The 13,340-nt window shown below is 41.1% G+C and overlaps 1 protein-coding gene across 1 annotated transcript in view; it reads left to right on the forward strand.

The window, feature by feature from the left end:
• The window catches only part of mmp24 (matrix metallopeptidase 24), a 105,561-nt gene that overhangs the window by 40,501 nt on the left and 51,720 nt on the right, over window positions 1-13,340 (forward strand). Inside the window, exons 4-5 of the mRNA XM_069678700.1 lie at window positions 3,775-3,874; window positions 4,271-4,475. Coding sequence (XP_069534801.1) covers window positions 3,775-3,874; window positions 4,271-4,475 — 305 coding nt within the window. The remainder of the gene's footprint in view (window positions 1-3,774; window positions 3,875-4,270; window positions 4,476-13,340) is intronic.

Consider the following 13,340-nt stretch of genomic DNA (forward strand, 5'->3'; position numbering starts at 1 on the left):
ATTTTTCTCCCACAGTTCAGGCGTTTAAGGGAAGTCACGAGTTGTTTACATCGGGATTTACCGCATGACGTTGCAGCAAAGAGTCATAAAGTCGAATAAAAAGGCTTAAATTTGCTAAACTGTCAGAGTCAGTGTGCTCCTTCAAGATTAGCTGAGACAGCACAGACTCTGTCCAAACACACAGGCAGTCCATATTCCCTCTGACTCTACAGGAACCTGTTTAGACTTCAAGTCAGGTTTTATATCTGCTCAGCAAGAAATCAGAAATCTGCCCATAAAAAGTGTAAGTTGACTTATTTATTTCTGTTTAATCCTGAAGTATTTGGGGGGTTTGGGGATTCCAGGATTACGTTAACAGCTCACAGCTCACAACACACTAAACATCCTTTCATCAGGTTAGTAAAGGTTCCTCATAATCACAACAAAACATGCTTCAGAGGGATCATTTCTTCAGTTTTGGACCAAGCCTGTAACATGTGGTTAAATATGTATAGTATAATATAATATAATGAACTTTTACATCTGTGACTTTATAGGAACTGCTCCTTCCCTTTTGGAGTCTAAGGCAGTGGAACATCTCAGAGATCTAATCCATGTCCAACATGGATAACATACATCTGTCTGTGTGTGAAAATATATTTACACATGCACAGCTCATACAACATGGAAACAAGAAATATATTATAATTTGGTGTAATGCACTGTGTTGTAATCAGTTTTGTATTTTATCACCCGCATCAAACATACAAGCTTGGTGCGTGTCAAAGGACGTCAACACTGTTTTTACAGTATATATTTGGTTGTAAAAAGGTCAGAAGGAAAGCAAAAGTATTTAAAGGAAGACATTATCAGTTCTGCTATAATGAAAATATAATGTTTAAAAGAGTTAAAAGTGGGACAGGAAACACGGAGCGCACAGTAAGCTTCAGAGTATCTGCCTCTGTCCCCTCCCTTGTACATTTATGTCTGTGACCTGAAGTACATCTGACATTTTCACACGAGTCCAGTGTGATAAGTACCTGAGTCATAATTAATCAAATGGTGGAACAAGCTACCAAACTCGAACCGCAGAGTCCCTTTCACCTTTAAGAAGAAGCTGAAGACCCAGCTCTTTATGAACACCTCTGACCTGAATGATATTGATGCTATGATGATGTTGATGATGTTGATTAGGATTCTCATGATGATGATGGTGACTATATTGACCTTGTTGGTGCTGCTGATGATTATTATAGAATAAATAAATAAATAAACACCCTATAGACGTCCTGTCAGCACCAGTGTCTGATCACACTTGAAGCTGTTTGTTGGCTCTTACTGACTTCGTTCCCTCCTGTCTTTATCGTTGTTTGTGTTGTATTAACTCTCAGATGCGCGTCGCTTTGGACAAAAGCGTCTGCTGAATGAAATTGTAACATTGTAAGCTTGGTATTATCATTCCTCCAGAGACTCAACTGGTTTGGGTTGTGCAGTCGACTGATGACTCTCTTCTACACCTCCATGGTTGAGTCTGTCCTCACCTTTGCCATCATCTCCTGGTTTGGAAACCTCTCATTAAGAGACAAGAACAGGTTACTATGGATCCTTAAAGTTGCCAGTAAAATCATTAGCATAAAATTACATGATCTGTCTCACACCTTCTCTAAGGCTGTGTCCGAAACCGCATACTAACGTACTACATACTCAAACAGTATGTGCTGCATACTGCCTACTAACCTGACTATTATGACTATGTTTTATTGTTTTACCTGGCTGCAAAACAAACTTCACCTTCACAAAGAGTGCTTCCAGTATAAATTACCTACCCTTTAACTTGTTCAGTATAAATCTGCATCATCTGATCGTTAAAATCATGTTTAATATTCACCCCGTCACACACACATTCACAGCATGACAGCGCCCAGATACTTACTTCGAGTGTGATGAACATTTCCCTGGACGTGTATATTTGCGTCAGGAAGCTGTCGTGCGCCCACATATGAATGTCGCAGCGACTGTGTAATGTGCTTATATTTATTTCCATAATGTATTTTTCTGGTTGGGAACAAAGCGTTTGCCCCCCGTCGAGAGACAGATTGTGTGAAATGAACTCAGCCGCTCGCTCTGCTGTCTTATCCTGCTGCTCTTTTCTTCATCTCACCCGCTTGTCCTGAGTTTACGCCTTCATCCCTCCCTCTCTGCGTCTGCCAATCACTCCATCTGTCCTCCAACGCTCCTTGTTTATCTCTCTTGTATGCAGTGGCATGGTCAGAAAGTGAAGGTTTAAAAAAAGAGTGTTTTTTTTAAAGATACAGTAAAGTGATGAATAAAACCAGATCAGGTATCTTCCCCTCTCTCACAGCGCGATGAACATGGACGGCACGTCTCTCCTCCTGCAATTACTCTGTAATGACCTTTCTGCCTCGTTTGTCTCTTATAGCTGCACATGCATCAACACACACGGGGACAAAGGCTTAATGCTGCTGCTGCTGCAATTTCAAAAAGACTTTCAAAGTTCACTCAGACAACTCACGTCTGTGATAGTTTAAAATGTTTATTGCAGCGGCAGAATAAAGCTTGTGTTTGGCGTCTCGGCTCCGCCCTCATCAGTCCTCACAGTTTTATTTAACGTGCAGAAATTTGAGGAGTGATGGGATAATATCTTAAACCCTTCTAGCCGGAGCCTGCAGGTGGATGCTGAGGTGGTGGTGGGGCTGGAAGTATGAGCGCAGTACTGGTGCAGCGGTGGCAAAGACAGAGCAGAGAGAGACCGGAAATCTTGCAGCTTAAAGGGCCAGTTTGACGATTTTCAACCTCAGTCCTATCGTGCTGTTGGGAGCTTGTGTCATGATGGTAGAAAAAAAATGCAATTTAGCTCTGTGCCTTTGGACGACGGTATCCGCTTCTCTAATGGGCCCTTGAAAACCTCTGCCAGACTACGTAAAACGCGTCATCTGGCGGAGGCCAGGGAGCTCACTAAACTACACTTCCTCAATCTAGGACGCTCACCTCTGATGATCATGTCTCGTTCAAAATCGTCAGGTTTGAAATGTCGACTGCAAACCTGAAGATTTTTTAGATGCTCCACCGTTATATTCTCGTCGTGTTTCAGATTCTGTACCGCTCTGAGCTGTTGCCGAGAGGCGGGGTTACACCTGGACTGATCGCCAGTCAATCACAGGGCTGACACACAGAGACAAACTTTCACACTTACCAACAATAATTTTACTAAACCATAAAGGTTTGAATATAATTAATGATCACAGAGAGTAAAAGTTTGAGTTCTCGTCTTGATGCTAAACCTTTGAAGATCAGTGAGTCAAACTGACCCACTCTAGGTGACCCTAAACCCATGCTGCACCATCGGGTCATCAGATGATCATCACTCATATCCACAGTGTTCAAAAGCAAAAATAACATAGAAACATGCTTAACTTCCCTCATTAGTGCAACGGCAGCACGGCATGTCCTGGTCTGTAATATCACACCTGCCTGTTTCGTTTTCTAGATCGACAGAAAGTTGTCCCGTTATCACGAGAAAACCAGCTTTGTTAACTTGAGATTACGAGAAAAAACAACCGTAAATTCCTCGTTTTCACAGGAAAACAGAACAAATGCATGTCCACTTAGGGCTTCCGTAAGAGACAAAAATAATTGTCTGAATGCAGTAAATGAAAAAGGTTTGTTCCAAACTCTGTTGCTGTTTGGCCTCAGTAAACCTGCTCCTGTAGTTTTGTGCAGATCATGTGTCTTGTTGTAACTAACGCTTGACGCTCTGTTTGTGCTCTCCTGCAGCATATCTAACTTCACCCCTAAAGTGGGAGAGAAGGACACTCAGAGAGCGATCCGACAAGCCTTCAACGTGTGGCAGACCGTCACGCCGCTCTCCTTCCAGGTCAGAGAAAACTACAGAGCTGATGTTTTTGTCACTTTATCACTCATTTTATGTTTTTGTTTTATGCTAACAAAAGGCAAACAGCTAATCAGAAAACTTGCTAGCTTTACCTTTTTAGCTAAAAACTGTTTCTTGTTTTAACATCACATTGCCTAGACCAAGCATCTCATAACCTCTTAAAGTATAACGAGTATCAGGAGAATCCTTTAATCACAACAATTACAGGTAGAAAATACCTTTTTTCTATGAGATAACAGTTTTATTGTGAATAGGAAAGTCGTATCCGTCCGTTCTGTCAGCTTTTGTTCCTCAGTTTTTACCTTTCATCGTGTTTCTGCACGTTGTCTCTCAGTCTCTTTACTCCCCTCTGCTCCTCCTCTGCTGTATCGCATTCAGGAGGTGCCATACTCGGAGATCAAGAACGAGGGTAAGGAAGCTGACATCATGATCTTCTTCGCCTCCGGTTTCCATGGTGACAGCTCTCCCTTTGACGGAGAGGGGGGTTTCCTGGCCCACGCGTACTTCCCCGGCGCTGGCATCGGAGGAGACACACACTTTGACTCCGACGAGCCCTGGACGCTGGGCAACGCCAACCATGACGGTGAGTCAGTAAAGAGTTTTTGTATCTTTCTTTTGATTGTAACAAACTGAAGCTCCGTTTGAGTTTTCAGAGCATACCATTGTCCATTTCAGAAGCAGTCCCTTCAGTCTGAAAATGACTAACATGCTGTCCAGAACGACTATTTTTAACACAACAAAGTAGCAGTCCTGACCACCTCTTTGTAACCACAATCCCAGAGAAAACAAAGTGCTGCTCAACAACACGGCCAAAGATGTCTGTCACATTAAAGCGAATTATCTTTTGTTGTAAAGACAAAAAACAGGAGGATCTGAATCAAGCCGATCAGGTGTTTAGCTTAAATTTAGGTTCAATTCTTTCATCGTTCACACGGTTGTCGTCATTGTTTACCAGGGCACTTTAATCTGTAGAGCCCTCTTCCTCTTAAAAACAAACAGCCTGATGATTAAAACTGGTAAAAACACTGAATAAAGGAGCCAATTTACAGCTTCAGTGTTTCTGAAAGCCAAGCTGCCGCTAACTTCGGCTCTGCTTTTTCTCTAACTTAAGAGATAAAGTTTAAAACAAACAAGTTCTAAGAAGTAACTGTGTTGTAGTTAGCGCCTTGCTCAATATGTTATTAGCTAAGTGATCGTTTTACGCTCATGAGAACTTACAAAAACCCCTACCCATCTCTCACCATTATACTGTGTTAAACCTGGCCAGAGGGGCTTTAGAGCCGCTCTCCTCTGCTGAAAGATTGTAACACAAGACAGCTCATACCTGGAAGGAAATGTGTAGGTGTTAGGGCTGCACATTATTGGAAAAAACTGACATTTTGTTCAGCGATGTTAAAATCTCTGACTTTTTATTATTTGAGACTTTTAAGTCTATTTTCTTCAAACAAAACAAAACCCCTCTCATACTTTTAACACACTTGATTTAGTGACTGACACCCGCATCCAAAAGTTCAGAGGTCAGAGTTTCCCTATAACATGAATACAAACAGACTTGTGGGCTGCTGTTGCTTAGATGGTATTTCATCACACCATGTCATATAACTTCTGACGGTGTTTAAATGTGTGTTTAATTATCGTAATCAGACGACTGAATAACTGTTTGAGATGAAAGCTCACCTTCTCCTACTTCCTGTCGGCACACACAACCTCGCCCTGTGTGTGTGCTGCAGGTGTAGCCGGTTAAAGTCTGCTCCGTTATCAGCCCGTGTATGTAGCCACAGCGTTAAACAGCACTGGGGTGAGGTGCTGCTGATAACAGGAATGCACTCACTTATAGCCGCCTAGCGTAATGGAGTGTCTGCCTCGATCATCCCACCGAAATGGGGTAGACTGTAGCTCAGTCTATAGGGACTTGGCTTGGGAACCGGAGGGTGGGCGGTTCAAGTCCCGGAGAGATGCCAGTTCCTGTCCTGGGCACTGTCGAGGTGTCTTTGAGCAAGTCACCGAATCCCCCAACTGCTCGGGGCTTGATAACCCTAACCCATGTGCAGCCCCCTCACTCATTAATGCATGTCCATAGAATCCTGTTTGTGCATGTGTGTATTTCAGGCCTATGTGCGTAGCATGTTTCTAATAACAAGGTGAAAACATTGAATTTCCCCTCTGGGATTAATAAAGTATACCTTCTTCTTCTTCTTCTTCTTCTTCTTCTCGAAATGATCTGTGACAGCAGCAGCGCCGCGTGCTTGTTTACAGTTTACAGGCAGGTGACACACAGACTCTGCAGCTCAGCAGTCACTTCACTCTGTGCTCTCATAAAGGGCTGCACTGATGTGATATCAGAGGGACTTTTTCTATATAAGAGTCATGGAAGAAACTGGCCAGTTTTTATTTTGCACCGAGCAACAATAAAGTAGCAGCCTGACGCGTCGCAGTTAATGTGCTTCACTATCGCACGTCCTGCGATGTGACCATTGCACATGCATACATCAGAATTGCAATGGTTAAACGATATAGCATGCAGCCCTAAGTAAGGATGCTAACGCTTTATGAACTTAGTCTAAGTTAAAATGAGGAAGTGTAGTCCTTATAATAACACCAAAACTTTATTGTTTCACAATGACCTCAGTAACCAGGAATAACATTAAAATTTAAATGTCTTATAGCTGTAACCAGGTTAATTTTAGAGTATTGCAGCCAGCCTTAATATAGTGAATGACAGCTATGAAAAACCAGCTGATTAAATTATTTATCATTTCAATTATTAATACGTTATTTTTAAATGAAACACCTCGAATGTGACGATGTCCTCAGTCGTCGCTGCTCTATCTTTGAGCGCCACATTGTTCGGTCACTGGAAGAAAAATGGAGGAAAAAAAAACCTTTACTTTGTGTTTTTTTTGTTAAAGTCCTCTATCTCTGTTTGACAAACGACTTATGCCAGATTCCCTCTGCTTGAATAACTAATGTGTTGATAGAGAGGGAAGGAGACGCACAGAGAGGGAGTGATGGAGGGGGGAGGAATCTGGTTTGAGAGATTAGCAGAAAAGAGAATTAGCTTTGACAGAGAGGCTCCAAATTTTCCGAACCACATTACAGATAATGTGTCAGTCTTATTCCAGCATGAAACTGTCCCTGGAAGATGTAGCATTACCCTGGATTCCTACATCAGGGAACTTTTATTACAATATAACATAGAGTTTTAAGCACACTCATTATACCTTGTTAAACTGACAATTGAACATATAGTTAGTTCATCATTTATCAGCCTGTATGTGTGTGTGCCTGTGTGTGTGCGGTCACCAAGGTGCTCTCATGCACGTCCTCGCCAACATCTCTTTATCTCTAAAATCCCTGCACACACACGGACACACACACAGAGTAATTGAAAGATTAGAAAGGAGATAGTGAGACGGCAAAGTTCTCAGAAGCTGCGAAAACTAATTCATGGTATCAGCTTCAGAAGGACGTCGGGAGGACAAACAGTCCTCATTTTCACCTCAGCTTAAAACCACTTTTTTCCTGCCGCTGCTGAGGGACAGTCTGTGATTAACCTGTTAACACCTGCAGGAGGGATGAAAAAACATCCCCATCAAAGACACAAGTGGCTAAAGTGATGAATGGATATGATTCATATCTCATTCTTTCATGTTTTTAACTCTGTTTTCCAACTTAGTTTTTCTGGCATGGCATTCGTATTGCATTATTTTGCAGTGTGGACTCAATATTAAGTGCCAGTAAAGTAGTTAGGTCAGACAGGCTGCAAAACATGACACACATCCCACTGCCTTTTCTGTTGAAGCCTACGTCCCGATCAGATAGAGCCCATTTTAGCAGCTGTTGTTTTTTTCTGTTGTTAAGGCAACCACCAAATCATTAGCTGTCAATCTAACTAACCGCCAGATAAAATACTAAACTTTGTAGTAAAAAGATTAGTTATATTTCGATAAAAAATGGACAGGACAGACACTTGCTCTGGTTTTGATGGAGGGTGAGAGGCTGTCCCCAAATTCAGTTAACACAGGGAAACAGAGATCCATGTGAGTACATGAGACCCTCAGAAAGAGGAAAGATAACGGCGATCACTCGATGTCATCACCCCCACAGAAGGCCCGCCTCTCCTTACATTTGATTGGACAGTGAAAAAACAGCAATGACTTCGGGTGCTTTTCTTTTTTCATCTCGAGGTGCTCAGCAACACAAACGCAGCGCGCAAAAACGTCCCTCTCATTGAAAACAACTACAAAAAAGCTGTTAAAACGCGATCGGGCCCTTAGGGTGTCTTCTGCTATTGATGCCTAAAATAAGGCCCTGTTTACACCTGGCATTGCGGCCAATTCTAACACCCGACTGGTCCAATACAGCAGCGTCTTTTGCGGTCAGTGGGATGAATGGTTCAAACAAACACAACTTTTGTCCATGAGTCTGGCGTTTGATTTCCTTGTAAACCAAAATTTAATCTTGACTTCATTTAAGAAACCAGCTTCTTTTTTAAGTTGCATAATGTATGTTTATTGGTGTCCAGTTACGTTTTTGAATCTTCCTTTGCATCGTAACTCTTCTTTTGTATTTAACTTTATTCTGGCAATTATATTTAGTTCTGGCATTCATATTTAACTCACCATAGATCCACTTCTCAGCATTTATTCTTTATCTTTATCTCTTGTTTTATTGTATATATACTGCACATATTTGACATTTTTCTTACTTGTATATTTATGCCATATGTATGTCTCCTTGCTTCTCTCAGAGTCAGAGCAACTGTACCCCCGGGGATGAATAAAGTATTTCTGATTCTGATTAAATAAAAGTCAGTACCTTAAAAGTAGTAATCATTGAACATTGGTTTTGACACAGAAATGTAATATTTGCAACAAATTATGCAGCAAATTTCAACTGGTGGAGGAGAAAAGTCAGGAGATAAGTGAGTTCAGAACTATTCGTCCTCTGGACATCATGAATATTCATGTATTACTTGTTCTCCATCATATCATATTATTAACAAATAATCCAAGTAAGGTCAGATATAATGACCTCCTTTTGGCTGCTGATTCAGGTAACGGCTCAGTCTACTCCACCTGGATTTAAGCTCTGCCTTCAACACCATTGATTACACTTTCCTCCTTAAACCATCTGGAGGACTGTTAGAATATATCTGCTGTTGCCCTGAGGTTATTTACCTTTTATTTAACTGGTAGACACTTATCGAAAGCATAGGTGATTATGTGGGATCCCTGGCTCCTACTGATTATGGCATCCCTCAGGGCTCTATTGTAGGTCCCCACCTTTTCTCCTTTTAAGTGCTCCCCTAGGGTAATATCATACAAAATAACATGTATATTTTGTATCCTGTATTGTATATCTGTCTGTCTGTCTCTTGTGCATTTGTCATTGATTTTATGTATTTTAAAGGCCCATCTAGGGATGAGCATTGCAAATTAGCCAAGGCTATAAATGCTGTAGTGTGTGGCATCGGTTTACTTGCTTCATACTTGTCCGTTTACAAATAAACATTAAATAAATAATAAATTACAATTGTTTTAACATTCATATCGACAAGTCCGGCCTACAAACACCTCATAACTGCTTGGGCGACACCAGAAGTTCGATGTCTGACAACGTTCTCCAGCTGAATGATACGAAATCTAAGGTCGTTCTCTTTGCCCCACCCCAGGTTAGAGTTCAAATTGATTAAAGAAATTCTCTTGGTCACCTGTTTCCCAAGTAATAGTACTCTGACAGAAGTCTGTGCCATATTTGACTCCGACATTAAACTAGACCTCCACATAAAAATGTCCAATCATGTTTTTATCTGTTCCAGAATAATCTCCAAAATCAAATCATTTGTATCATTAACATCATTAACTAATCTGGAAAAAGTTGTTCATGCATTCATCGCATCACATCTAAACCAGAATAGACTATTATTATTAGATATCTCTCCACACTAGAAGCTACTTAAGGCAATTGTCTCAGTAGCTGTGCATTAAAATTGTTCCCCTTCTAATTATTTCCCCTTCCTTTAAGTCCTTTCCTTTCCTTTCGTCCAAGAATCATTGTTAACACCATCATAAATCCAGGTCGTGACATTTGTCACATCTCCGCTTGAGCTGAGTGAAAATGTGTTTTGTTTCTGCTTTGTCATAGTTTTGAAGACAACTGGACTCAGCTTGCTCTCTGAACCCGTCTTTGTCTCAAGTTTTAGGATGCAGAAACTCAGACAATAAAGAAAAGAAAAGACCATAATCCTCTGCAAGGGCAGAGACAGACAAACATACAGAGTGATCTGAAACCAACAAGAAGGCTTGAACTCAGGGTCTGGAATTACAATTACCAAACACATAAGAGCATAATAGTTTGTCTTTGTGGCTATAATGGTGAAGATTGCCCTCTGCTCTGCTCTGGTAACATTTTAAATCCCTGACATTTCAGTTTCTAAACAAGCAATTCTCAGACTGCATTGTCCCTGCAAACACTTGAATTAATGTAAACTCTTCATCCTGCTTCTCTGCTGTCTGGAGGTGAAGCTTACATTTTTCCTTTTATTCTTTATGATGCATCGTCTTGATCCATTGTATACGTGATGGAGCAAGTGTTGAATAAATCTGCTCTGTGAAGAGATGCTTGAAATAAGAAACAACTTTATAACTCTGCTAATTGTAGTTTCAACATTAAGCTACTCAGAACCAGAATTACAATCTCAGTGACGAGTTAAAATATTTAATTTAGATAACAAGGAGCAGTGTTGGGGGTAACATGTGACAAAGTAATCCATTAGAGCACTCAGTTTACTTTTTTGTTGTAACCAGTAACTTAGCTCGTTAGTTCTGCAATTTAAGTAATCCGTTATTTAGTTACTTTTTCATAAACAGTAATCTGTTACTAGAAAAAAAAATCACCGTATTTCTCTTTTCCTTTTTGTCGCCACAAAAACAGAAACTCCCAGAAGCACTGTTATTGTTTCTCTCCTCCTTCTTGGCAGGTAGCTGCGTACCAGCAGAAGGTAAACACAACTGTGTCAGTGTGCATGTGTAGCTAGCTAATTCAGCTAGCTAGATGTCAGAGAGGACAACGTTTACTTTGTGGAAATATTCACATTGTTTTTAATGTTTGGGCGAAAGGGACGAGAACAACATGACGGTGAAATGTAAGCTGTGTCTGCAGGATAAGTGCTCGTCAGCTGTGAAGAGCTCGACTTCAAATGTGAAGAAGCATCTGCAGCTAAATGCAGCTCCACAACACGGGTGGGACTAAGAGCCTGTGTTGTATTGTTGTCATGGAAACAGCTGTGCCTAATACTGTATGCCCTTGCTCAGTTCACGACGGTAGAGTCAATACATTTAAAGGTAGACGTACAGCAGGCTACACGCCGTCCTGACAATATAACACACATGTGGAACGAGTCGCAAAGGGGGTTTAATTTTTGGTAACACAAAAGTAATCTAGCGTGTTACTTTTCTCAGGAGGTAATGCAGGTTACTTTTAAAAGTAACGTTACCCAACACTGATAAGGCCCAAAACACTTGACAGAAGTGAAATGTTGGAAACATAAAAAAAGTCTCGGTATGAAGAAACATGTTCTCAGACAAAGAATGAGCATTGGTTGACTTAATTTAAGTTATTTAATCTTACTAAGACTTTATTTTTTACAGTGTAGACAAACACAAATACAATATCTTATAATAAAATTGTAAATATTTAAGAATTAAATGTTCCTCAGTTAACTTTTTGTACTTTTAGCAGGTGAGCCAAGAAGTTAATTTCAGTCAGGCTTGTTCAAATTGATCCCCGGCACACAAACTCGTCCTGCCAAGTATGAACATTTTATCGGGAGAACTGCTCGAGTTGAACAAAGCGGACTCTGTGGACGCGTCAGACTGGGATTACTTGAGAGACAGGTTTCATCACATCGTTATCAAACATCATCTTTATCGCAGGCAGGCAGATGACTGCAGGGGCGAACACGATACACGGAGCGGTTATTGTCACAGCGGGGCGTCGAAGCAGACTATAGACCAACCACAAGGGGAGCGGCAGACACATAGAGAGGGACCACTGGGATTTCCTCGGAGCCCGTTGTACATCAAGTGTACGTCTTGTGCTGTTAAATCATCTTTATCTTTGCTGCGACATGGAGGAAAGAGAAGCATAGGGAGCGGAGAGATAAAAGCTGGTGGAGGAGGAGGAGGAGGAGGAGGAGGAGAGCTGTGGTGAGAGATGAAAGAAGGCAGAGGGGAGGGATAAAAGAAACAGCAGTACACAGGAAAAGTAAAGTGTATGTGTGTGAAGGTGTGAGAAGGAAATGAGGTAAATCAGGGTAAAACAGGAGAGATAGAAATAAACACAGAGATAAATATTTGAATTTGTTTATTCAATGTGACTTTGGATTGGTCAACCACTTTGTTTCCGGCTGAAATGTAGCAACATCTTTGCATGCCAAGAAATGTTCATGAGGATGAATCTGCATGATTTTGGTGATCTTCTGACTGTCACACTGCCTTTTGTTATTCAAGTAGAACAACTGCATGGATTTTTATGTAAGACACCAACAGTAGCTAATGGCGTGACTTTGAATTTATCTTGGGATAATGTGCAAACACTCACAACACAACATCAGAATAATGAGAGGGTTTTTCGCAGACATAAACTAAATACAGGCTAACAATGTCTTCGATGACGATACAGCCTCTCGGAGCGACAACAACTTTTGCAGGCTTCCGGTGTAGCCAGCAGTTAGCAAGACTTCCCTTTCCACGCGATGCATTGTTTACAGTCCGACTAGCAACTTTTTATTTTATTTTTTTTATATATAGTAGGAAACAAGTACACCAACATACAGCACACATGAAATGACATAGTGCATACACCTTAAGATAAGCAACAAGGAAAGAACACCCACAACAGTGACAAAACCGTCCAGACAAAAATAAATAAATAAATAAAATAAAATGGCCTCAAGTGTGTAAAGATCCCATAGTTTGGATCCATCCACTGCTGGCTCTCTCACCCCGACCCCTTCCAAGACTGGAAAGTGAGCCCCTTAGACAAAAGATCAAAGGTCTCCACAGGATGATAGTCCAAGAGTGGCTTCCAAGTATTCAAGAATGACTGGTCACCGACTAGCAACATGAGAAGCGAGAATGGAGTTGGAGTTGAGCGATGACGTCTAAGAAAGGATTGTTAGCTGCAGTTTTAGGTGTTAATAGAGATTAATTGAAACTGATTGTGTATGGGAGCTAGTTTGTACTACAGTGGATTGCTCTCCACACGGATTGTTTTCCATACATTGCATACAGCCAAAGCCGGCTGAAATGCAAGTGGATGATACTACTTGGACTACAAACAGAAACCAGAACGCTTCCAAAAATCAGGTCACATGCAAAATCTGTTTAAAGGCCTGATTAACTCAGGTATTGAACATTTCTGATGTCCTCCCCTGCTCTGCCCT

The sequence above is a fragment of the Semicossyphus pulcher genome, unplaced genomic scaffold (assembly GCF_022749685.1).
Source record: "Semicossyphus pulcher isolate SPU_LCO1_2020_fin unplaced genomic scaffold, fSemPul1.0.p SCAF_3, whole genome shotgun sequence".
In the NCBI taxonomy this organism is placed as follows: Eukaryota; Metazoa; Chordata; class Actinopteri; order Labriformes; family Labridae; genus Semicossyphus; species Semicossyphus pulcher.